The 26990-nt window shown below is 43.3% G+C and overlaps 1 protein-coding gene across 5 annotated transcripts in view; it reads right to left on the bottom strand.

Moving 5' to 3' along the window:
* Nucleotides 1-3327: 3327 nt before the first annotated feature.
* Nucleotides 3328-26990, bottom strand: part of LOC128690883 (beta-1,4-galactosyltransferase galt-1) — a 124117-nt gene continuing 100454 nt past the window's right edge. For 2 of the 5 annotated variants that reach the window (XM_070087722.1, XM_070087724.1), the window contains 3 exons: nucleotides 15644-15799; nucleotides 9295-9395; nucleotides 3328-9016 (listed from right to left, as the gene is read on the bottom strand). In XM_070087722.1, coding sequence (XP_069943823.1) covers nucleotides 8894-9016; nucleotides 9295-9395; nucleotides 15644-15799 — 380 coding nt within the window. In that variant the 3' untranslated portion in view covers nucleotides 3328-8893. Of the gene's footprint in view, nucleotides 9017-9294; nucleotides 9396-15643; nucleotides 15800-15822; nucleotides 15984-26990 lie in introns of those variants that run through there. The other 3 variants (XM_070087723.1, XM_070087725.1, XM_070087730.1) reach the window with 3 other exon arrangements.

The raw sequence follows: 26990 nt of genomic DNA, 5'->3' as shown, positions 1-26990 counted from the left end.
ATGTATATATATATATATATATATATATATATATATATATATATATATATATATATATATCTCTATATCTATATATGTGCGTGTGCGTGCGTGTGTGTGTGTGTGTGTGTGTGTGTGTGTACTCACCTAGTTGTTGTACTCACCTAGTTGAGGTTGCGGGGGTCGAGTCCGAGCTCCTGGCCCCGCCTCTTCACTGATCGCTACTAGGCCACTCTCCCTGAGCCGTGAGCTTTATCATACCTCTGCTTAAAGCTATGTATGGATCCTGCCTCCACTACATCGCTTCCCAAACTATTCCACTTACTGACTACTCTGTGGCTGAAGAAATACTTCCTAACATCCCTGTGATTCATCTGCGTCTTCAACTTCCAACTGTGTCCCCTTGTTACTGTGTCCAATCTCTGGAACATCCTGTCTTGTGTGTGTGTGTGTGCGCGTCTGTGTGTGTGTGTGTGTGTGTGTGTGTGTGTGTGTGTGTGTGTGTGTGTTTGTGTGTGTGTGTGTGTGTGTGTGTGTGTGTGTGTGTGTGTGTGTGTGTGTGTGTGTGTGTGTGTACTCACCTATATGTATTTGCAGGAGTTTAATCATAGGTCCTGGCCCCGCCTCTTCGCTAGCAGTTCCTAGGTCACTCTCCCAGCTCCTAGAGACTTATCATACCTCCTGCTTAAAGCTATGTATGGAACTTGCCTCCTCTACTTCACTCTCCAGATTATTCCACTTCCTGACAACTCTTAGGCTATAGAAATACTTCATAACATCCCTAACATGACTCATCTGGGCTTTCAACTTCCAATTGTGGCCCCCTGTCCATGTGTCCCTTCTCTGATGCATTCCATCTTGTTAATTCCTCTCATTGTTTTATACGTTATTGCCATATCCCTATCCCTTCTGTCATCTAGTGTCATCAGGTTGAGTTCCCTTAACCTCTCCTCATAAGACATACCCCTCAGTTCTAGGACTAGTCTCGTTGTAAACTTTTGCCCTTTCACCAAATTCTTGACGCGTTTGACTAGGTGTGGGTTCCATACTGGTGCTGCATACTCCATTATAGGCCTGATGCACACGGTGTTCACTTGCGAATGGCTCCTTACTTAGATGTCGAAATACTTTTTTCAGGTTTGCTGCAGCGGTTATTTGATTGATGTGCGTCTAGGAGACGTGCTTGGTATAATGCTTACCCCAAGATCCTTTTCCTTAAGTGAAGTTTGCAGCCTTTTATCTCCTAGCATGTACTCCGTCTGCGGTCTTCTTGCCCTCCCCCAATCTTCATGACTTTGCACTTGCTGGGGTTAAACTCCAAGAGCCATTTGTCGGACCAGGCTTGCCGTCTATCCGGATCCCCTTGTAATCTTACCTGATCCTCATCCGCTTGTATTCTCCTCATTAGTTTCATATCATTAACGAACAGGGACATCTCTAAATCTATTCCTTCCCTTATGTCATTAACATTTAGAAGAAACAGAACCGGACCTAGGACTGACCCTTGTGGAACCCCATTCAACTCATGCGCTCATGTTGAGTAGGGGGGGGGGTCACGTACGTATGCTAGGCTACACAACTCTAATAGGTTTTTAGAATTCTCTCTCACTCTGTTCCTAATTAATTATTTACTAGCATTTACTGTTATAATACTGGTGCATGTGAGATTTTTTTGAAACACTCCTAATAGACTTAACATTCCTCATTAGCTGAAAATTAGTCACTGTTTATAATACGCTAGGGTCCATCACTCACTTTATCTCTCACTTTATTCCTGATTAATTATGTATAAAGAATTATTATTATATCATTTATTGATGCACATTATATCAGTACTGCCCATGTTTCTGAAAATTAGTCACTGCTTATATTATGCTAGGCTGCTGCTCCACTTTTCCGAAGCGTTTTAAATTTTCCTTTCGCTTTGATTCTTGACTATATATAATAACATTTATTATAATATTGCTTATTAGCGCACATGAGATCCTTTAAAGACACCCATAGATACACTCATCACTGCCCTTGTACTTCAAAATTAATTCTAATTATTTAGTTATCTTAATGACTTACTAATATTCTGTCAAGGATACTGTGGGAATTACTGAGTCCAAGAAATCCCACAGGGCCATTGTAACATGCAGTAGAGACATTTAGAATCCACGTCGACAAAGTATGAAGTGGAAGTCATGAGTCAACACATTATTATTGATAGGTTTACAGTAATTTGACATATTACAGGTTTTAGGTAGAATTAAGAACTAGTAACAGACTTAAAATATGTAGTTCTAGGGTTAATATGTTTACATTAGATAGAAATTAGTAGGGAAAATTAGATAGGTAGAGACACCTAGCCGTCCTCCAATGAATTCGAGTGAGGAAGAGGGCACAGATAGCCATCTTTTTAACAAGGAGTTGAGAGCACTTCCTTACAAGTTTCTGTCACTTGAGTCCCACACGGTTTTCCAACGTTACCCGGCAGTTAATAACGTGCTTCAGAGGCCTCACAACGAATCGTGGACACGAGTCTGGACCTGATCCGTTGGTGACACTTTTTTCTGTATTTAAACCCTAGTCACGGTGACCATTAAATATTGAGTGGGGAAATCAGGATAGTTAACATACGGTTAATAAGCGTGACCAACGATCAGATAATTTGTAATTTATATTTACTACAGTTTTTACTCCTGAAAGTGTAGTACAAGTCACTTGTGAGACTGAGACGATAGGAGTTTTGGGGGACTGTGCCAACAGCCCTTGCAAGAGAAAGCTTCTCACAAGAAAGTAGACATTACACACATTGTCATATCTTTTAGCACTCAGAGGCAGGGAGAGAGTGATCCTACACAACCAGCTGGGCGAGACACAAAACACAAGGACACCGACCAGATTGCTCCCACAGAGATGAGAATTTGGTGTTTGCAGTAACAACCTAGTTGAACTTCTCCTCTTCGTGACTTCTGCTTATGTCGTACAATGTCTATATCACTTATTTTATTAAGGGCAACAACAGGAGAAGTATTCCCACCCCTCGTGGCATGCAATGTTGATCGTCTGTATGCGATTGTTTTGCATATATATATATATAGATATTTATATATATATATATATATATATATATATATATATATATATATATATATATATATATTTAAATCACAGATACTGTGCACACCTTCAGGCCTTAACGCTTCACACTGATTATTATATAAACACAAGGGCATATTGGTTCCATTATCTCTTTATTTGAAATTATTTAACAAAAGCCAAGTAAATGAAAAAAGATTTGTCGAGGTTTCCTCCAGTGAAGGTAATTTTTTGTGTTTAATATAAGGTCAGTGAAACATGTGATCATCATTTACGTTATGTATTTACTAAACGTCGTAACAGAAATTTTACGGGATCGCATAGTAAGGCACACAGTGTTCCCACAGCAAATTGGTATTTTACAATTATATACACAAGTGCATACATAAGATATATATATATATATATATATATATATATATATATATATATATATATATATATATATATATATATATATATATATATATGAATTCCTTATGCCTGCTAGGTGCTCAAATGCTCTCCATACAAAAAAACTTCCTTTACACCCTCCCTCCTGCTGGAGTTTCCATACTACAACCTCCTTTCTTCCCTAGATTTATAAACTCACCTAATCTACTGTGCTTATCAAACATCATTTCTAAATGGTCGAACTATCTCAATAACTCTTTCTCATTTCCTTCTGAATTATCCCTTACATGTCGTCACACTATTTTCTAATTTCTTCACTTTTTATTTTCAACATAATATTCACTACATACATTCACCTGAAACATAACGTTTCTGCTGCCTCCAAACTTCTCCTCGCTGAAACATTCATTGGCTAGGTATCACACTCATGAAAGTGTGGACCACCACTCTATTCTGATATATTTCCCTGATACACTCCTATACTTGCTATTAAAAGCATAAGAACATAAGTAAGAAGGAACACTGTAGCAGGCCTACTGGCCCATGCGAAGCATTCCATGTCCCCCCTCCCCCCGGATTAGCCCAATGGCCCACTTAGTCAGGTCACTTCCACTAAAGAAAGGAGCACGGCATCAGACCGAGTAGCACAAGCTAGTCAGGTCCAACTCACACCCACCCATACCCACTCATATATTTATCCAACCTATTTTTAGATCTTCACAACTATTTCTTTACCTCGTTTTTTCTGTGGTTGACTTTATGTTTCATAGGCTTATTAGCAGACTCATTCACTCTCCTTATTTACAGTATTATGGTTCACCTATCACTCCTTTCTCTTTCCTGTCTTCCCTTTTAACTTCCTTCTTGTAAACAAACGCGTTCTCAAATTCCTTCACCAACATCTGCATCTTTCCCTGAGTCTCTTAAAAACACTGAGTAATCAGCAATGAACAACTGTAATATCTGCTACTTGTTATCAGATTCATTATCTTTTAAACCCGAAAGTCTTACTAAAACTTTTTTCTCAGCCACATCTGTGAAGATATTGAACAAACTCCAATAAGACACATGTAATGCCAGAACAGTTTATTAGGAAACGTTTCTTTAAAAAAGGTTCTGACGTTACATTTATATTTTATTTACATCCAAATTAATATTTCATGTAAACAGTCTTGCTCTCGAAAATTTCGGATACGCAACTTGTTACCTGCACATCAAGGCAACACATAAAACATTGTTATAAAATACAAACAATACAACAAAGAAAAGCTTCAGGATGCAGGAAGCTTTAGCTGGTCTATGGCAGTGACATTCCTGACAATGAAGCAGCAAAGCATGTACTGGGAAGAACCAGTTGGAGGCATTAAGAAAACTGATTCTGTATCTCAGAAGATACAGGATACATTATACCTTCGCGAGCACCCCTTCAATCTCTAAGGGATATAAGACAGTGCACTTCAGAAGTTAATATTATGAGCATTCCCTCACTCATTGGGAAAATGCAGGACACTTTACACCTTCAAAAAGAAGCGAGACAACTCTTTGCCCTAGAAATAGTCTAATGCAATACTGTTTTCAATTCATTGCACTATCGTGTGTTTTCTAGACAACACTTGCAGTAGTAGTACACCCTAGCGACCCTATCTTAAGAGATTATAAAAAAAAATTAAAATGATTTAACTTAACCCTAAAAATATCATATTCCAGTTTTGACTCTGATAATATGTACATAATTTATTTTGCAATTTTATGAAATTATTAGTAAAACCTAAGGTAAACTGTGTAAAGTGTTGGCTGGTAAGGTTATGACTGTGAAGTGACCTGCAGCTATTAATATAAAATTGGTCCACTTACTTCACTAATAGACAGTTATTTATTCTGCTTGATGAAGTGTTATTTTTTCCCAGTAACTTCAAGGTAAAAAGGTAAAGTCAGCTACTGAAGTTAGTAATATTTTGTGTAATGTATTATATTATTTAAATAAAATGCACATACTTACAATCCTATCATATTCCAGATTTCAGCAATGTAATCCTATATTTATACATAAGCGACTGTAGCATTTATACTGACACAGTTATACGTAGTGCTGGAGTTGACATAAAGATAATACTGACAATAACTTCTGATTGATCATCACTCTGGATCTATGGATCAGATTGAACCGAAAGAGAATATTCTGTTTCCTGGCCTAAAAAAAATGCTTCTGGAGTTATCATTTTGAGCTTCGTGTGGACCCCTATTGAAATGCCTCTTAGTGAGTTTGGATTTGTCTAGTCTCCGTGGCGGTCTATGCATTAGGTTGAAACAGTGGACTGGGTTGGGTTCTTCACAGATGTATAAGGACTAGATAATTACAGTTTAGTAGTGTTTGTTCTGCGTTTAGCGAGTGGTAGATGGAGCCTCCATCCCTCAAGGAAGGTTCCATGATGCTGGTGAGGGACTTTTGATCTAGGGAATTGGATCTGTAGTCGAGTTCCCTGAATTAAGCCTGAATGCCTTCCACATCCACCCAACAGGCGCTTATAATCCTACTGGTTTAGCGCTTTCCCCTTGATTGTAATAATAATGGAGCCTCCAATCCTTGTGCTGCATGACCTACTCGAGACAAACACATCACAAAAATAAAATGTCAATAAAAATTTTGTCTGAATGTCTTTTCACTGCTACTGCCACTAGCCGCTGCTGCAGCCTACTATCCTTGATAATGTATTCATCAACCTTTGTGTAGAAACCAACCCACTTCATTATTTAAACTGCGAAACCGTCCATAAAGCTGAGAGAAGAGTTCTCTCATCTAGGAAAAAAGTGTCTTATTGTAAAGACTAGGAACTACTACAGCTTCTTCTATCATTGTAAGTACTTCCGTTATTACTAACCTCACATTTATTAACACTGTAACTCGATGATTCAGTGGAAGGCTAGCAGTGGACCCGGGAACCCTCCGGACCAGGGCTGGTATTGTCTAGATTCCATATGACCAAGACTTTGGTGTGTCTCAAGGATACCTTGCTCTTCTACTCAGTATATAAGGTATCCCTAGTCCGTCTACTTGGGTATATGTTAGGGAAAGAATATATTCTTTCGCTTCGGTGTAATTCAAAGATACCTTTCTCCACCTCATTGTATCTCTAGATGACTTGTCCTTTCCCCTCTATGCATCTCAAAGAATCTTTGTCTTTTTGCCTCATTGTAAGACAGGGATATCGTGTTTACTACCTCAGTGTATCTGAAGGACACTGTGTCCTTCTCCTGATCTTCCCCTCCTGCTTTGCATGACGCTAGAGTTCTCTGACAGTTCTTACACCGAGATGTGTGGACTATGATTCCTAACTAAAGCAGGCCAATTACTTAGTTACATCGTAATAGTTATGTAAGTGGTAGAATGGTGTAGTTATGGGAGTAATGCCTGAACATTTAAAGTTCCACTTCCGATAGTTTAAATGTTTTAAGGCTTGGGTGAGTTGCATTACATGACACTCAAGCTCAATTTTCAAGGACAAACGCCATGTGAATGTTTTCCGAAGATTATCACAACCATCAGTATGAAAGATACTTGAAGATTGAGACAATTATGCAACATATGGGAATCTTTATTCAGGAAACGTTTCGCCACACAGTGGCTTCATCAGTCCGATACAAAGTAGAAAGGCGTAAGGAGAGGAGGAGTTTGAGGTAATCAGTCCCTTAGCCTGGAGTCGACGTGTTCAGTCCATCAATCTTGTAGAATGTACAGCATAGGGCCGTAGACGTGGCTTATATACTGTAGTGAGGTGAGGCGAAGCAGGAGGTGAGGTCATAGTGGTACCATCCACTAGTCGAAGTAGGTCTTCGTCCAAAGGTTGGACAAGTGTTGAAGAATTCTTTGTAACAAGATCCCATGATGCTGCAGTGTCAGACAGTTGTGATGAATAGTTTGAAAAACCGACAAGTTGAAGATTGAGACAATTATGGAACATATGGGAATCTTTATTCAGGAACCGTTTCGCCACACAGTGGCTTCATCAGTCCGATACAAAGTAGAAATGGTTTTTCACACCATTCATCACAACTGTCTGACACTGCAGCATCATGGGATCTTGTTACAAAGAATTCTTCAACACTTGTCCAGCCTTTGGACGAAGACCTACTTCGACTAGTGGATGGTACCACTATGACCTCACCTCCTCCTGCTTAGCCTCACCTCATTACAGTATATAAGCCACGTCTACGGCCCTATGCTGTACATTCTACAAGATTGATGGACTGAACACTTCGACTCCAGGCTTAGGGACTGATTACCTCAAACTCCTCCTCTCCTTACGCCTTTCTACTTTGTATCGGACTGATGAAGCCACTGTGTGGCGAAACGTTTCCTGAATAAAGATTCCCATATGTTGCATAATTGTCTCAATCTTCAACTTGTCGGTTTTTCAAACCATTCATCACAACTGTCTGACACTGCAGCATCATGGGATCTTGTTACAAAGAATTCTTCAACACTTGTCCAACCTTTGGACGAAGACCTACTTCGACTAGTGGATGGTACCACTATGACCTCACCTCCTCCTGCTTCGCCTCACCTCACTACAGTATATAAGCCACGTCTACGGCCCTATGCTGTACATTCTACAAGATTGATGGACTGAACACATCGACTCCAGGCTGAGGGACTGATTACCTCAAACTCCTCCTCTCCTTACGCCTTTCTACTTTGTATCGGACTGATGAAGCCACTGTGTGGCGAAACGTTTCCTGAATAAAGATTCCCATATGTTGCATAATTGTCTCAATCTTCAACTTGTCGGTTTTTCAAACCATTCATCATGACAGATAGTTAATATAATGCTTACACTGTTCAGCAACTTTATGAAGTTCCTCCCCTTTCTGTATGATAACATAGTTGCCCTTGTTTTTAATAAAAAAATATTCTAGGAGATTAGCAGCACTATTACATTGTAAACATGATTTTTCTTCAGTCTTCGTTTCAAAAATATTATTTTGCTGTCCTTCATCGTGACACGTTAAACTCATTATGTATTCTAATGTATGTATCCTTCAGTGAGGTTCTCCCGCTGACAGCTGATGTTAACACTGAAGTTTTGCACTGTAACACAGTAATTAAATTATTTCCACTAGATCTGTCATCAGTGTTACTAATAATTACAGCTAGTGGGAACACGTGAGTTCCATTTCAATATACTCCGAATCAAATTTGATTCTGACTTAATTCGGGTTTGTACTCCGAATTGAATGGAACTCAAATCCGTCGGCACTGTTAATAACGAAATTGTAGACGCAGATCTATCCTGACAACGTGACATGATTCATGGCTGCTTCACAAATGCAAGGATCACAGGTTGTTGGAAAAGCGTTGAAGGCACGGTCGTGAGATCCACGTGGTGCCTTACCATGGAGACTCCAAGGGAGGCACGGTATTTTACGTCTCCGTGGTACCTTACCATGGAGACCCAAGCGGAGGCGCCTCAGGACATTTTCCAAGTAATGGAAATATTTTGGTGCAGGCGTTGGCGACACTCTTGACCAGAGGCACCAACCAGTTGTGTGCTCTCCTGTCCACCTGCAGGAGAAAGTGCTGTGAAATTTCTCCTTCTCCATCTCTCATTTCTCATCTCTCTCTCTCTCTCTCTCTCTCTCTCTCTCTCTCTCTCTCTCTCTCTCTCTCTCTCTCTCTCTCTCTCTCTCTCTCTCTCTCTCTCTCTCTCTCTCTCTATCTCTCTCTCTCTCTCTCTCTCTCTCTCTCTCTCTCTCTCTCTCTCTCTCTCTCTCTCTCTCTCTCTCTCTCTCTCTCTCTCTCTCTCTCTCTCTCTCTCCCTCTCTCTCCCTCTCTCTACTTACCAAGTTCTCCTTCTTCAGGCAGTCGAAGCCACCAAACTCACAAATGCGATAATGATGCGACATACCCACATCAGGCGGCACATTCCGTGATTTCTTTGGACCTGCGAGTAAACACAGAAGGTCCGCATTGTTATTGACCGGTGTAAGTACGAGTGTGAGAATCGTATTATAGAAATAACTTGAAAAAGCACCTTGTTTAATCCATGCAACGAAGAATTCGGGCTGTTCTGGGGACAAAGGGAAACCCTACCCAGAATTAGAAGGTAGTAGCCACTGAGTGTATACATACATACTCGAACCTAAGAACTTTGGAACAAAGTATATAGTACTAAAAATGGACCAAAGGCTCGAACCGTGGCCCTTATGGTAGCGGGTCGAGCACTTAATAGATTAGTAATGAAGCTGCTAACAGGAAAGATTTTGAAAAAGAACTCTTAACGTCTCTGTCAGTTGCACCAACTGAACCTCCTTCCCTCAGCCCTGAGGCTCTCACAATAAATATATCATTGCCTCCCTCAAAGTCTATCAACTCAGTTTAAGTCATAACAAATGACTGTTAATGTATGAACAGAAAAAGGGACGGAGACTTGAACTGTGGCCCTGATGGTGGAAGACCAGTGCTTTACCTCTAACCTACGAGGCTTCTAATAGGAAAGATTAGGAAACGAAAGCGCAAAACCTGCTGGGCTGTGGGAAGGAGTCAGGAGGGTCACACACACACACACACACACACACACACACACACACTCACACACACACACACACACACACACACATACAAACACACAAACACCAGAATAAAAACAGATTCAATCTTTCCATCCGGATATCAAATCCTCAGGAAAGACAGAGGGAGGAGAGGGGAGGAGGAGTTGCACTGCTCATTAAAAACCAGTGGGATTTTGAGAAAATGGAAGGAATTGATGGCACGGGCGAAAGGGACTACTTAGTAGGAACAATCCAGTCTGAGGGACATAAGGTGATAATTGCAGTAATGTACAACCCACCACAGAACTGCAGGAGGCCAAGAGAAGAATACGATGAGAGCAACAGAGCAATGATCGACACACTAGCCGAGGTGGCCAGGAGAGCACACATGCGGGGAGCAAAGTTACTAGTTATGGGTGATTTCAATCACAAGGTGATTGACTGGGAAAACCTGGAGCCCTATGCGGGTCCCGAAACATGGAGAGCCAAGATGATGGATGTGGTACTGGAAAACCTCATGCATCAACAGGTTAGAGACACTACCAGAAAGAGAGGAGAGGATGAACCAGCAAGACTGGACCTTGTATTCACCTTGAGTAGTTCGGACATCGAGAGTATCATGTATGAAAGGCCCCTGGGAGCTAGTGATCATGTGGTTCTGTGCTTCGACTACATAGTTGAGCTCCAAGTGGAGAGAGTAGCAGGAATAGGCTGGGAAAAACCAAACTACAAAAGGGGGAGCTACTCAGGCATGAGGAACTTCCTTCAAGACATTCAGTGGGAGAGGGAACTGACAGGAAAACCAGTACAAGAAATGATGGACTATGTGGCAACAAAATGTAAGGAGGCAGAGGAGAGGTTTGTTCCCAAGGGAAACAGAAATAATGGGAAGAACAGAACGAGTCCTTGGTTCACCCAAAGGTGTAGGGAGGCAAAAACTAGGTGTACTAGAAAATGGAAAAGGTACAGAAGACAGAGAACTCAGGAAAATAAAGAAATTAGCCGAAGAGCTAGAAACGAATATGCACAGATAAGAAGGGAGGCTCAGAGACAATATGAAAATGACATAGCATCAAAAGTAAAGACTGACCCGAAGCTATTGTACAGCCACATCAGGAGGAAAACAACAGTCAAGGACAAGGTAATCAAACTGAGGGAGGGTGATGGGGAGTTCACATGAAACGACCGAAAGGTATGTCAGGAGCTCAACACAAGATTTAAAGAGGTATTTACAGTGGAAACCAGTAGGATTCCAGGAAATCAGAACAGGGGGGGCACACCAGCAAGTGCTGGATGAGGTACATATAACCAAGGAGGAGGTGAAGAAGCTGCTATGCGAACTTGACACCTCAAAGATGGTGGGACCAGACATCTCTCCATGGGTCCTTAAAGAGGGAGCAGAGATATTGTGTGAGCCATTAACAAAGATCTTCACAACATCATTTGAAACTGGGCAACTCCCTGAGGTATGGAAAAATGGCAAATGTAGTCCCAATTTTTAAAAAAGAGAAACAGACATGGGGCACTAAGCTACAGACCTGTATCACTAACGTGTATAGTATGCAAGGTCATGGAGAAGATCATCAGGAGGAGAGTGGTAGAGCACGTGGAAAGAAACAAGTGTATAATTGACAACCAGCACGGTTTCAGGGAAGGAAAATCCTGTGTCACAAACCTACTAGAGTTTTATGACAAGGTGACAGAAGTAAGACAAGAGAGAGAGGGGTGGATCGACTGCATATTTTTGGACTGCAAGAAGGCCTTCGACACAGTTCCTCACAAGACGTTACTGCAAAAGCTAGAGGATCAGTCACACATAACAGGAAAGGCGCTGCAATGGATCAGAGAATACCTGACAGGGATGCAACAACGAGTCATGGTAAGCGACGAGGTGTCAGAGTGGGCGCCTGTGACAAGCGGGGTTCCACAGGGGTCAGTCCTAGGACCTGTGCTCTTCTTGGTATATATGAACGACATAACGGAAGGGATAGACTCAGAAGTGTCCTTGTTTGCAGATGATGCGAAGTTAATGAGAAGAATCAAATCGGATGAAGATCAGGCAGGACTACAAAGAGACCTGGACAGGCTACAAGCCTGGTCCAGCAACTGGCTCCTTGAATTTCACCCTGACAAATGCAAAGTCATGAAGATTGGGGAAGGGCAAAGAAGACCGCAGACACAATATAGTTTAGATGGCCAAAGACTGCAAACCTCACTCAAGGAAAAAGATCTGGGGGTGAGTATAACACCGAGCGTATCTCCTGAGGCGCACATCAATCAGATAACTGGTGCAGCATACGGGCGCCTGGCAAACCTACGGATAGCGTTCCGATACCTCAGTAAGGATTCGTTCAAGACTCTGTATACCATTTACGTCAGGCCCATACTGGAGTATGCAGCACCAATTTGGAATCCACACCTGGTCAAGCACGCCAAGAAATTAGAGAGAGTGCAAAGGTTTGCAACAAGACTAGTTCCAGAGCTACGGAGATTGTCCTGCGAAGAAAGGTTGAGGGAAATCGGCCTGACGACACTGGAGGACAGGAGGGTCAGGGGAGACATGATAACGACATATAAAATACTGCGCGGAATAAACAAGGTGGACAAAGAAAGGATGTTCCAGAGAAGGGACACAGACACAAGAGGTCACAATTGGAAGTTGAAGACTTAGATGAATCAAAGGGATGTTAGGAAGTATTTCTTCAGTCATAGAGTAGTCAGGCCGTGGAATAGCCTAGAAAGTGAAGTAGTGGAGGCGGGAACCATACATAGTTTTAAGGCGAGGTATGATAGAGCTCATGGGGCAGGGAGAGAGAGGACCTAGTAGCAATCAGCGAAGAGGCGGGGCCAGGAGCTGTGAATCGACCCCTGCAACCACAAATAGGTGAGTACAAATAGGTGAGTACATACACACCATACATAGTTTTAAGACGAGGTATGATAAAGCTCATGGAGCAGGGAGAGTGAGGACCTAGTCGCGGTCAGTGAAGAGGCGGGGCCAGTGAGAAGTCACGAAAGCCCTTGTAATTTCACTGTCCTTTCACAGCGATTGTTCTGCATATATATATATATATATCTATATATATATATGTATATATATGTATATATATATATATATACATATATATATATATATATACATATATATACATATATATATATACATATATATACATATATATATATATATATACATATATATAATATATATATATATATATATATATAAGAGTAAGACGGAGAATAGGATAGCAGATGAACAAGGAGGCTTTAGGAAAGGTAGGGGGTGTGTGGACCAGGTGTTTACAGTGAAACATATAAGTGAACAGTATTTAGATAAGGCTAAAGAGGTCTTTGTGGCATTTATGGATTTGGAAAAGGCGTATGACAGGTTGGATAGGGGGGCAATGTGGCAGATGTTGCAAGTGTATGGTGTAGGAGGTAGGTTACTGAAAGCAGTGAAGAGTTTTTACGAGGATAGTGAGGCTCAAGTTAGAGTATGTAGGAAAGAGGGAAATTTTTTCCCAGTAAAAGTAGGCCTTATACAAGGATGTGTGATGTCACCGTGGTTGTTTAATATATTTATAGATGGGGTTGTAAGAGAAGTAAATGCGAGGGTCTTGGCAAGAGGCGTGGAGTTAAAAGATAAAGAATCACACACAAAGTGGGAGTTGTCACAGCTGCTCTTTGCTGATGACACTGTGCTCTTGGGAGATTCTGAAGAGAAGCTGCAGAGATTGGTGGATGAATTTGGTAGGGTGTGCAAAAGAAGAAAATTAAAGGTGAATACAGGAAAGAGTAAGGTTATGAGGATAACAAAAAGATTAGGTGATGAAAGATTGAATATCAGATTGGAGGGAGAGAGTATGGAGGAGGTGAACGTATTCAGATATTTGGGAGTGGACGTGTCAGCGGATGGGTCTATGAAAGATGAGGTGAATCATAGAATTGATGAGGGAAAAAGAGTGAGTGGTGCACTTAGGAGTCTGTGGAGACAAAGAACTTTGTCCTTGGAGGCAAAGAGGGGAATGTATGAGAGTATAGTTTTACCAACGCTCTTATATGGGTGTGAAGCGTGGGTGATGAATGTTGCAGCGAGGAGAAGGCTGGAGGCAGTGGAGATGTCATGTCTGAGGGCAATGTGTGGTGTGAATATAATGCAGAGAATTCGTAGTTTGGAAGTTAGGAGGAGGTGCGGGATTACCAAAACTGTTGTCCAGAGGGCTGAGGAAGGGTTGTTGAGGTGGTTCTAACATGTGGAGAGAATGGAGCGAAACAGAATGACTTCAAGAGTGTATCAGTCTGTAGTGGAAGGAAGGCGGGGTAGGGGTCGGCCTAGGAAAGGTTGGAGGGAGGGGGTAAAGGAGGTTTTGTGTGCGAGGGGCTTGGACTTCCAGCAGGCATGCGTGAGCGTGTTTGATAGGAGTGAATTTAGACAAATGGTTTTTAATACTTGACGTGCTGTTGGAGTGTGAGCAAAGTAACATTTATGAAGGGGTTCAGGGAAACCGGCAGGCCGGACTTGAGTCTTGGAGATGGGAAGTACAGTGCCTGCATTCTGAAGGAGGGGTGTTAATGTTGCAGTTTAAAAACTGTAGTGTAAAGCACCCTTCTGGCAAGACAGTGATGGAGTGAATGATGGTGAAAGTTTTTCTTTTTCGGGCCACCCTGCCTTGGTGGGAATCGGCCAGTGTGATAATAAAAAAAAATTAAAAAATAATATATATATATATATATATATATATATATATATATATATATATATATATATATATATATATATATATATATATATATATATATATATATATATATATATATATATATATATATATTCAGTTTATACAATATGCAGTCATTTCTTATTCAGTTGTATAGTTATGTAAATACAACATCTCTACCTTTGCAGTCGTTAAATACATAAAACAATATCATACAAACACTGAAGTTCTTAAACAAGCAACTTCTCTTTTTTTAGGTACAATTTTTTTTATTAAATTTCACGCACTCAAGTTCGTACATGAGTTAACTTAATACTCAGGTAGATCTTTATATAACGAACAAGTTTAGTTATTTTTTTTATATTCAAACTATTGACTAGTGACTGACTATTTATTGTTTTGTGTTGAACTATGCAAGTAAATCATGCTCCGTTAGTCATATAAGTACGTTCATGCTCCTTTAGTGGTGCTGGTAAAAATCATGCTCTGTTTGGTCATGTAGGTGAAATCATACTTTCTTGGTAATGCATGTGGACTCATTCTCTCTTGGTAATGAATGTGTAATCATGTTCTTTTAGTCATGCATGTGAAATCATGCTCTTTAAGTCATGCATGTGACAGCATGCTCTTTTAGTCATGTATGTGGCATCATGCTTTCTTAGTCATACATGCGAAATCATGCTCTCTTAGTAATGCATGTAAAATTGTACTGTTTTAGTTATGCATATTAAATCATGCTCCTTTGGACATGCATATGAAATCATGCTTTCTTGGTCATGCATGTGAAATTATGCTCTCTTGGACATGCATGTGAAACCATGCTCTCTAGGTTAGACGAATGAGCCTAACCTCAGAGTCATGCGAGAGAGCCCGTGCTATCAAAGCGATAAGAGTGAACACAGTATGGGCGTTTTTCTCACCTTTAGCAGCGCTTCCAGCTGGTGTTTTGTTGTACCTTAGTCCTAGTGAAGTATCGTATCTCGCATTCTCGTCGTACTTCAACAGGCCAGTAGCTTTTCTTCTCCGTCCTATGTTTTTCTTGTTCCCATTTGTTACCCATATTCGTGGTTTATTCCCTGAGAGAGACCATTACCAAGAGTAACGATGAGGATCTTTCTTCGCTTTAAACTCCATCGTTCATACAGAACAGCACAGGCCCTAACACTGACCCCTGTGCAATCCCACCTAGGAAGTTACTTGTCGGTCACACATGCTCCAGGAGAAGACTTCGATACCATTTATAACTAATTCATTTCTCATCTGTCAATGAGAAAGCATAAAAAGTAACTCTTAATGGCACCAGTTCAAGCATCTTAGTACAGTTGATTAGCAAACTGGAGAACTCAAGCAGCCCCCTTCCTTTGTGAGCCTCGAATGCTTCATTAATCAAACTATTTTTAAACAAATCAAGTCTCAAGCAGTACCCCCATGTATTTACCTTTGTGAGTTGGTTTTGTGTGTGTGTGTGTGTGTGTGTGTGTGTGTGTGTGTGTGTGTGTGTGTGTGTGTGTGTGTGTGTGTGTGTGTGTGTGTGTGTGTGTGTGTGTGTGTGTGTGTGTGAGTGTGTGTGTGTGTGTGTGTGTGTGTGTGTGTGTGTGTGTGTGTGTGTGTATGTGTGTGTGTGTGTGTGTGTGTGTGTATGTGTGTGTGTGTGTGTATGTGTATGTGTGTGTGTGTGTGTGTGAGGTGTGTGTGTGTGTGTGATGTGTTGTGTGTGTGTGTGTGAGGTGTTGTGTGTGTGTGTGGTATGTGTGTGGTATGTGTGTGTACTCACCTATTTGTGGTTGCAGAGGTCGATTCACAGCTCCTGGCCCCGCCTCTTCACTGACTGCTACTAGGTCCTCTCTCTCCCTGCTCCATGAGCTTTATCATACCTCGCCTTAAAACTATGTATGGTTCCCGCCTCCACTACTTTACTTTCTAGGCTATTCCACGGCCTGACTACTCTATGACCGATGAAATACTTCCTAACGTCCCTTTGATTCATCTGAGTCTTCAACTTCCAATTGTGACCTCTTGTTTCTGTGTCCTATCTCTGGAACATCCCGTCTTTGTCCACCTTGTCTATTCCGCGCAGCATTTTACATGTCGTTATCATGTCTCCCCTGACCCTCCTGTCCTCCAGTGTCGTCAGGCCGATTTCCCTCAACCTTTCTTCGTAGGGCAATCCCCTTAGCTCTGGAACTAGTCTTGTTGCAAACCTTTGCACTCTCTCTAATTTCTTGACGTGCTTGACCAGGTGTGGATTCCAAACTGGTGCTGCATACTCCAGTATGGGCCTGACGTAGATGGTATACAGAGTCATAAACGAATCCTTACTGAGGTATCGGAACGCTATCCGTAGGTTTTCCAGGCGCCCATATGCTGCAGCAGTTATCTGATTGATGTGCGCCTCATGAGATATGCTCGGTGTTATACTCACCCCCAGATCTTTTTCCTTGAGTGAGGTTTGCAGTCTTTGGCCATCTAAACTATATTGTGTCTGCGGTCTTCTTTGCCCTTCCCCAATCTTTATGACTTTGCATTTGGCAGGGTTAAATTCAAGGAGCCAGTTGCTGGACCAGGCTTGTAGCCTGTCCAGGTCTCTTTGTAGTCCTGCCTGATCCTCGTCCGATTTGATTCTTCTCATTAACTTCACATCATCTGCAAACAAGGACACTTCTGAGTCTATCCCTTCCGTTATGTCGTTCACATATACTAAGAACAGCACAGGTCCTAGGACTGACCCCTGTGGAACCCCGCTTGTCACAGGCGCCCACTCTGACACCTCGTCGCGTACCATGACTCGTTGTTGCCTCCCTGTCAGATATTCTCTGATCCATTGCAGTGCCTTTCCTGTTATGTGTGCCTGGTCCTCTAGCTTTTGCAGTAACCTCTTGTGAAGAACTGTGTCGAAGGCCTTCTTGCAGTCCAAAAATATGCAGTCGATCCACCCCTCTCTCTCTTGTCTTACTTCTGTCACCTTGTCATAAAACTCTAGTAGGTTTGTGACTCAGGATTTTCCTTCCCTGAAACCGTGCTGGTTGTCAATTATACACTTGTTTCTTTCCAGGTGCCCCACCACTCTCCTCCTGATGATCTTCTCCATGACCTTGCATACTATACACGTTAGTGATACAGGTCTGTAGTTTAGTGCCTCATGTCTGTCTCCCTTTTTAAAAATTGGGACTACATTTGCCATTTTCCATACCTCAGAGAGTTGCCCAGTTTCAAATGATGTGTTGAAGATCTTTGTTAATGGCTCACACAATATTTCTGCTCCCTCTTTAAGGACCCATGGAGAGATGTTGTCTGGTCCCACAGCCTTTGAGGTGTTAAGTTCGCATAGCAGCTTCTTCACCTCCTCCTTGGTTATATGTACCTCATCCAGCACTTGCTGGTGTGCCCCCCTGTTCTGATTTCTTGGAGTCCTACTGGTTTCCACTGTAAATACCTCTTTAAATCTTGTGTTGAGCTCCTGACAAACCTCTCGGTCGTTTCTTGTGAATTCCCCATCACCCTTCCTGAGTCTGATTACCTGGTCCTTGACTGTTGCTTTCCTCCTGATGTGGCTGTACAACAGCTTCGGGTCAGTCTTTACTTTTGATGCTATGTCATTTTCATATTGTCTCTGAGCCTCCCTTCTTATCTGTGCATATTCGTTTCTGGCTCTTCGGCTGATTTCTTTTTTTTCCTGAGTTCTCTGTCTTCTGTACCTTTTCCATTCTCTAGTACACCTAATTTTTGCCTCCCTACACCTTTGGGTGAACCAAGGACTCGTTCTGTTCTTCCCATTATTTCTGTTTCCCTTGGGAACAAACCTCTCCTCTGCCTCCTTGCATTTTGTTGCTACATAGTCCATCATTTCTTGTACCGGTTTTCCTGTCAGTTCCCTCTCCCACTGAATGTCTTGAAGGAAGTTCCTCATGCCTGAGTAGTTCCCCCTTTTGTAGTTTGGTTTTTCCCAGTCTATTCCTGCTACTCTCTCCACTTGGAGCTCAACTATGTAGTCGAAGCACAGAACCACATGATCACTAGCTCCCAGGGGCCTTTCATACATGATACCCTCGATGTCCGAACTACTAATGGTGAATACAAGGTCCAACCTCGCTGGTTCATCCTCTCCTCTCTCTCTGGTAGTGTCTCTAACATGTTGATGCATGAGGTTTTCCAGTACCACATCCATCATCTTGGCTCTCCATGTTTCGGGACCCCCATAGGGCTCCAGGTTTTCCCAGTCAATCTCCTTGTGATTGAAATCACCCATAACTAGTAACTTTGCTCCCCCCATGTGTGCTCTCCTGGCCACCTCGGCTAGTGTGTCGATCATTGCTCAGTTGCTCTCATCGTATTCTTCTCTTGGCCTCCTGCAGTTCTGTGGTGGGTTCTACATTACTGCAATTATCACCTTATGTCCCTCAGACTGGATTGTTCCTACTAAGTAGTCCCTTTCGCCCGTGCCATCCATTCCTTCCATTTTCTCAAAACCCCACTGGTTTTTAATGAGCAGTGCAACTCCTCCTCCCCCTCTCCTCCCTCTGTCTTTCCTGAGGATTTGATATCCGGATGGAAAGATTGAATCTGTTATTATTCTGGTGAGTTTTGTTTCTGTGAGTGCTATTATGTCTGGGGATGTCTCTTTGATTCTTTCGTGCCACTCCTCATACTTGTTTGTTATTCCATCTGCATTTGTATACCACACCTTCAACTTCTTTTCTAAGACTGTGGTCTGGGAGGTATATTGGGGTTGGGGAAGTGGGAGACCTGGTAAGGAACTATGGGTTGTTGCTGTGGGGGTGGAGTTTGTAATGTAGTGGGTGGGGGCATTGGATGTGGCATGGGTGTTTTGATTTAGAGTGTTTGGTTGCACTGGGGTTGACCTGGTTGGGAGGCTTCTATAGGAAGTTGTGAGGGAGGCTGTATTTGATCTTCTTCCTGGGTCTGGGATCTCCTGTCTGTCTTCTCCATCCCCTCTCTTTCCTCCTTTCACCTTTGTGTCATCTCTCTCAGTTTCTGCCTTTCTTCTTGTGTTCTGCCGCAGTCGAGATACACCTTCCTGTATGCTGTCATGTCCTTTAATCGTGTGTGTGTGTGTACTCACCTAGTTGTACTCACCTAGTTGAGGTTGCGGGGGTCGAGTCCGAGCTCCTGGCCCCGCCTCTTCACTGATCGCTACTAGGTCACTCTCCCTGAGCCGTGAGCTTTATCATACCTCTGCTTAAAGTTATGTATGGATCCTGCCTCCACTACATCGCTTCCCAAACTATTCCACTTACTGACTACTCTGTGGCTGAAGAAATACTTCCTAATATCCCTATGATTCATCTGTGTCTTCAGCTTCCAACTGTGTCCCCTTGTTACTGTGTCCAATCTCTGGAACATCCTGTCTTTGTCCACCTTGTCAATTCCTCTCAATATTTTGTATGTCGTTATCATGTCCCCCCTATCTCTCCTGTCCTCCAGTGTCGTCAGGTTGATTTCCCTTAACCTCTCCTCGTAGGACATACCTCTTAGCTCTGGGACTAGTCTTGTTGCAAACCTTAGCACTTTCTCTAGTTTCTTCACGTGCTTGGCTAGGTGTGGGTTCCAAACTGGTGCCGCATACTCCAATATGGGCCTAACGTACACGGTGTACAGGTTCCTGAATGATTCCTTATTAAGATGTCGGAATGCTGTTCTGAGGTTTGCCAGGCACCCATATGCTGCAGCAGTTATTTGGTTGAAGTGCGCTTCAGGAGATGTGCCTGGTGTTATACTCACCCCAAGATCTTTTTCCTTGAGTGAGGTTTGTAGTCTCTGGCCCCCTAGACTGTACTCCGTCTGCGGTCTTCTTTGCCCTTCCCCAATCTTCATGACTTTGCACTTGGTGGGATTGAACTCCAGGAGCCAATTGCTGGACCAGGTCTGCAGCCTGTCCAGATCCCTTTGTAGTTCTGCCTGGTCTTCGATCGAGTGAATTCTTCTCATCAACTTCACGTCATCTGCAAACAGGGACACCTCAGAGTCTATTCCTTCTGTCATGTCGTTCACAAATACCAGAAACAGCACTGGTCCTAGGACTGACCCCTGCGGGACCCCGCTGGTCACAGGTGCCCACTCTGACACCTCGCCACGTACCATGACTCGCTGCTGTCTTCCTGACAAGTATTCCCTGATCCATTGTAGTGCCTTTCCTGTTATCCCTGCTTGGTCCTCCAGTTTTTGCACCAATCTCTTGTGTGGAACTGTGTCAAACGCCTTCTTACAGTCCAAGAAAATGCAATCCACCCACCCCTCTCTCTCTTGTCTTACTGCTGTCACCATGTCATAGAACTCCAGTAGGTTTGTGACACAGGATTTCCCATCCCTGAAACCATGTTGGCTGCTGTTGATGAGATCGTTCCTTTCTAGGTGTTCCACCACTCTTCTCCTGATAATCTTCTCCATGATTTTGCATACTATACATGTCAGTGACACTGGTCTGTAGTTTAATGCTTCATGTCTGTCTCCTTTTTTAAAGATTGGGACTACATTTGCTGTCTTCCATGCCTCAGGCAATCTCCCTGTTTCGATAGATGTATTGAATATTGTTGTTAGGGGTACACATAGCACCTCTGCTCCCTCTCTCAATACCCATGGGGAGATGTTATCTGGCCCCATTGCCTTTGAGGTATGTAGCTCACTCACTGTGTGTGTGTGTGTGTGTGTGTGTGTGTGTGTGTGTGTGTGTGTGTGTGTGTGTGTGTGTGTGTGTTTACATGTGTGTGTGTGTGTGTTTAGTTATGTGTGGAATGATGTGTGGGTTTATTAAGTGTCTGAAAAGTAGGTGGAATTGTGCATTGGAGTATTATGTGGAGTGTCAGTGGTTCCTTGCCTGACCACAACCTCTTGTGACCTGACCCCCACCCTCCTGGGACTTGACCCACACCTACTTACAATGTTGCCCTTTATGCTTGTCCTACCACCTAGGCTTATAGTAACTTACTCGCCTTGCTCCATAGATTACCAATTGGTATTCCTTATTGAGTACTTGAGTGCCTATTCTTTATCGTGCTAGGAGAGTTGGACCATTCACAATCAGCTTGGCGGTTAATTGGAACCTGAAACCCCACACCCAAACAGCCATGCATAGGTGAATACAGTACTTGGAATGCAGCTGTAGCAGCCTGTAGATTGTCCAGCTCGATGAGACGTCCTGGTGTAGATCCACTCAATTTCTTCTCGTTATATAATGTGCCCTATTCACTGTATTTCTTTCACTGGTCACACGATTGTTTCACTTTGTTAACTTTCTTGGGTGACACGTGGCAACGTCGCCTCAGCACCCACACTAGCCTGCCCGCTCTGACTGGGCTACCACGTGTGTGTGTGTGTGTGTGTGTGTGTGTGTACTCACCTATTTGTGGTTGCAGGGGTCGAGTCACAGCTCCTGGCCCCTGGTGTGTGTGTGTGTGTGTGTGTGTGTGTGTGTGTGTGCATGTGAGTGTGTATGTGTGTATGTGTACCTGCTGGCGGTTTATCTGCCTGCAGACTGTCTCTCTCTGCTGGTTGAGTACTCCTCAAGGGAGGTTCCTTGATGCTGGTGAGGAGCTCTTGATGTAAAGAGTTGGATCTGTGATCCAACTCTTTATATCAAGAGCCTGAATGAATCCCCCCCAACGGACGCTGTATAATACCTACGGGTCTAGCGCTCCCCCATGATGATGATGATGATGATGATAATAATAATAATATCATATATATATATATATATATATATATATATATATATATATATATATATATATATATATATATATATATATATATATATATATATATATATATATATATATATATATATATATATATATATATATTATTGTAACCACGAACGCGTGGTATTTAATCAATAGCAACACTGCGACTAGCCGAGGACTCGACACCATGTCGGTTTGGTCCGCCTCATGGTGTGTGAAAATCACACGACGCTCTCATCCACAGGACCACCAAATCCTACAAGAATCACACACCTAGCTCTGCTGCATGCATTATCTTTGTATGATTGGGTGGTCCTGTGGGTTAGAGCTTCGTGAATTTTCTCTCTCCATGAGGCGGGCTAAAACGACACGGGTTTGAGTCCTCGGCTAGTCGCAGTAATGTTATTGATTAAATACCACTCGTTCATGGTTACAATAATATATACATTGCTTGTGGAGGCTAGTACACCAAACCGGGATTAGAATGAAATTAGCTCTGAGGCACCCACAGTATCGTATGTCCTCTGATCACGGTAAAGCACCTAGCTCTGCTGGATGCGTGATCTTTATAATATCGGGTGATTCCGTGGGTTAGAACGTCGTGAACCCCCTCACAATCAACCACACCCCCATAAACTCTCCCACCACACACACCCCACATACGCCCACACGCATCTACAAACCTCTACACACCACCACACTCCTACCTTCATGTACAAACTCATTAACACACCCCTATTAATCCACACTCACTAACACACCCCTATTAATCTACACTCACTAACACTCCCCTATTAATCCACACTCACTAACACACCCCTATTAATCCACACACTTACACACACACACAAACGCACACACACACACACACATACATACACACACACACACACACACACACACACACACACACACACACACACACACACACACACACACACACACACACACACACACAAGCAGGGATAACAGGGAAGGCACTACAATGGATCAGGGAATACTTGTCAGGAAGACAGCAGCGAGTCATGGTACGTGGCGAGATGTCAGAGTGGGCACCTGTGACCAGCGGGGTCCCGCAGGGGTCAGTCCTAGGACCAGTGCTGTTTCTGGTATTTGTGAACGACATGACGGAAGGAATAGACTCTGAGGTGTCCCTGTTTGCAGATGACGTGAAGTTGATGAGAAGAATACACTCGATCGAAGACCAGGCAGAACTACAAAGGGATCTGGACAGGCTGCAGACCTGGTCCAGCAATTGGCTCCTGGAGTTTAATCCCACCAAGTGCAAAGTCATGAAGATTGGGGAAGGGCAAAGAAGGCCGCAGACGGAGTACAGTCTAGGGGGTCAGAGACTACAAACCTCACTCAAGGAAAAAGATCTTGGGGTGAGTATAACACCAGGCACATCTCCTGAAGCGCACATCAACCAAATAACTGCTGCAGCATATGGGCGCCTAGCAAACCACAGAACAGCATTCCGACATCTTAATAAGGAATCGTTCAGGACCCTGTACACCGTATACGTTAGGCCCATATTGGAGTATGCGGCACCAGTTTGGAACCCACACCTAGCCAAGCACGTAAAGAAACTAGAGAAAGTGCAAAGGTTTGCAACAAGACTAGTCCCAGAGCTAAGAGGTATGTCCTACGAGGAGAGGTTAAGGGAAATCAACCTGACGACACTGGAGGACAGGAGAGATAGGGGGGACATGATAACGACATACAAAATATTGAGAGGAATTGACAAGGTGGACAAAGACAGGATGTTCCAGAGATTGGACACAGTAACAAGGGGGCACAGTTGGAAGCTGAAGACACAGATGAATCACAGGGATGTTAGGAAGTATTTCTTCAGCCACAGAGTAGTCAGTAAGTGGAATAGTTTGGGAAGCGATGTAGTGGAGGCAGGATCCATACATAGCTTTAAGCAGAGGTATGATAAAGCTCACGGCTCAGGGAGAGTGACCTAGTAGCGATCAGTGAAGAGGCGGGGCCAGGAGCTCGGACTCGACCCCCGCAACCTCAACTAGGTGAGTAAAACTAGGTGAGTACACACACACACACACGGGACCAGGAGCTGTGATTCGACCATGCCAACCACAACTAGGTGAGTACACAAAACACACACACACACACACACACACACACACACACACACACACACACACACACACACACACACACACACACACACACACACACACACATACATACATACATACACACACAGCAGGAGGCCAAGGCAAGAGTACGACGAGAGCAATAGAGCGATGGTTGACACACTGGCTGCAGTGGCCAGAAGAGCTCATGCATGCAGGGCAAAGCTCCTGATCATTGGTGACTTTAACCACAAAGAGATCGATTGGGAGAACTTGGAGCCACATGGGGGCCAAGACACATGGAGGGCTAAGATGATGGAGATGGTACTGGAAAACTTCATGTACCAACACGTAAGGGACACTACAAGAGAGAGAGGAGTGGATGAACCAGCAAGACTGGACCTAGTATTCATCTTTAGTAGTGCAGATATTGAGGACATCACATATGAAAGACCCCTTGGGGCCAGCGATCATGTGGTTTTAAGCTTCGAATACACAGTAGAGCTACAAGTGGAGGGGAAAGCAGGAAGGCCAGGACGAATGAAGCCAAACTACAAGAAAGGGGACTACACGGGAATGAGGAACTTCCTGAACGGGGTTCAGTGGGACAGAGAACTGGCAGGGAAGCCAGTTAATGAGATGATGGAATATGTAGCAACAATGTGCAAGAAGGCTGAGGAGAGGTTTGTACCCAAGGGTAACAAGATTAATGAAAAAGCCAGGATGAGCCCATGGTTCACCCAAAGGTGCAGGGAGGCAAAAACCAAGTGTGCTAGGGAATGGAAGAAATATAGAAGGCAAAGGACCCAGGAGAATAAGGAGAGCAGTCGTAGAGCCAGAAATTAATATGCACAGATAAGAAGGGAGGCCTAACGACAATATGAAAACGACATAGCAGCGAAAGCCAAATCTGACCTGAAGCTGTTACAGCCACATCAGGAGGAAAACAACAGTCAAGGACCAGGTAATCATGCTAAGGAAGGAAGGAGGAGAGACAACAAGAAATTACCGTGAAGTATGTGAAGAACTCAACAAGAGATTTAAAGAAGTGTTCACAGAGGAGACAGAAGGGGCTCCAGAAAGACGGAGAGGTGGGGGCACACCACCAAGTGCTGGACACAGTATGCACAACCGAAGAAGAAGTGAAGAGGCTTCTGAGTGAGCTAGATACCTCAAAGGCAATGGGGCCGGATAACATCTCTCAATGGGTCCTGAGAGAGGGAGCAGAGGCACTATGTGTACCCCTAACAACAATATTCAATACATCTATCGAAACAGGGAGATTGCCTGAGGCATGGAAGACAGCAAATGTAGTCCCAATCTTTAAAAAAGGAGACAGACATGAAGCACTAAACTACAGACCAGTGTCACTGACATGTATAGTATGCAAAGTCATTGAGAAGATTATCAGAAGAAGAGTGGTGGAACACCTAGAAAGAAATGATCTCACCAACAGCAGCCAACATGGTTTCAGGGACGGGAAATCGTGTGTCACAAACCTACTGGAGTTTTATGACAAGCTGACAGCAGTAAGACAAGAGAGAGAGGGGTGGGTGGATTTCACTTTCTTGGACTGCAAGAAGGCGTTTGACACAGTTCCACACAAGAGATTAATGCAAAAACTGGAAGACCAAGCAGGGATAACAGGGAAGGTACTACAATGGATCAGGGAAAACTTGTCAGGAAGACAGCAGCGAGTCATGGTACGTGGCGAGATGTCAGAGTGGGCACCTGTGACCAGCGGGGTCCCACAGGGGTCAGTCCTAGGACCAGTGGTGTTTCTGGTATTTATGAACGTCATGACGGAAGGAATAGACTCCGAAGTGTTCCTGTTTGCAGATGACGTGAAGTTGATGAGGAGAATTCATTCAATCGAAGACCAGGCAGAACCACAGGCTGCAGACCTGGTCCAGCAATTTTCTCCTGGAGTTCAATCCCACCAAGTGCAAAGTCATGAAGATTGGGGAAGGGAAAAGAAGACCGCAGATGGAGTACAGTCTAGGGAGCCAGAGACTACAAACCTCACTCAAACAAAAAGCTCTTGGGGTGAGTATAACACCAGGCACATCTCCTGAAGCGCACATCAACCAAATAACTGCAGCAGCATATGGGCGCCTAGCAAACCTCAGAACAGCATTCCGACATCTTAATAAGGAATCGTTCAGGACCCTGTACACCGTGTACGTTAGGCCCATATTGGAGTATGCGGCACCAGTTTGGAGCCCACACCTAGCCAAGCACGTAAAGAAACTAGAGAAAGTGCAAATGTTTGCAACAAGACTAGTTCCAGAGCTAAGAGGTATGTCCTATGAGGAGTGGTTAAGGGAAATCAACCTGACGACACTGGAGGACATGAGAGATAGGGGTAACATGATAACGACATACAAAATACTGAGAGGAATTGACAAGGTGGACAAAGCCAGAATGTTCCAGAAATGGGACACAACAAGGAGACACAGTTGGAAGTTGAA

Source organism: Cherax quadricarinatus, chromosome 2 (genome assembly GCF_038502225.1).
Source record: "Cherax quadricarinatus isolate ZL_2023a chromosome 2, ASM3850222v1, whole genome shotgun sequence".
Lineage (NCBI taxonomy): Eukaryota > Metazoa > Arthropoda > Malacostraca > Decapoda > Parastacidae > Cherax > Cherax quadricarinatus.
This window is presented reverse-complemented; position numbering and strand designations above follow the sequence as displayed.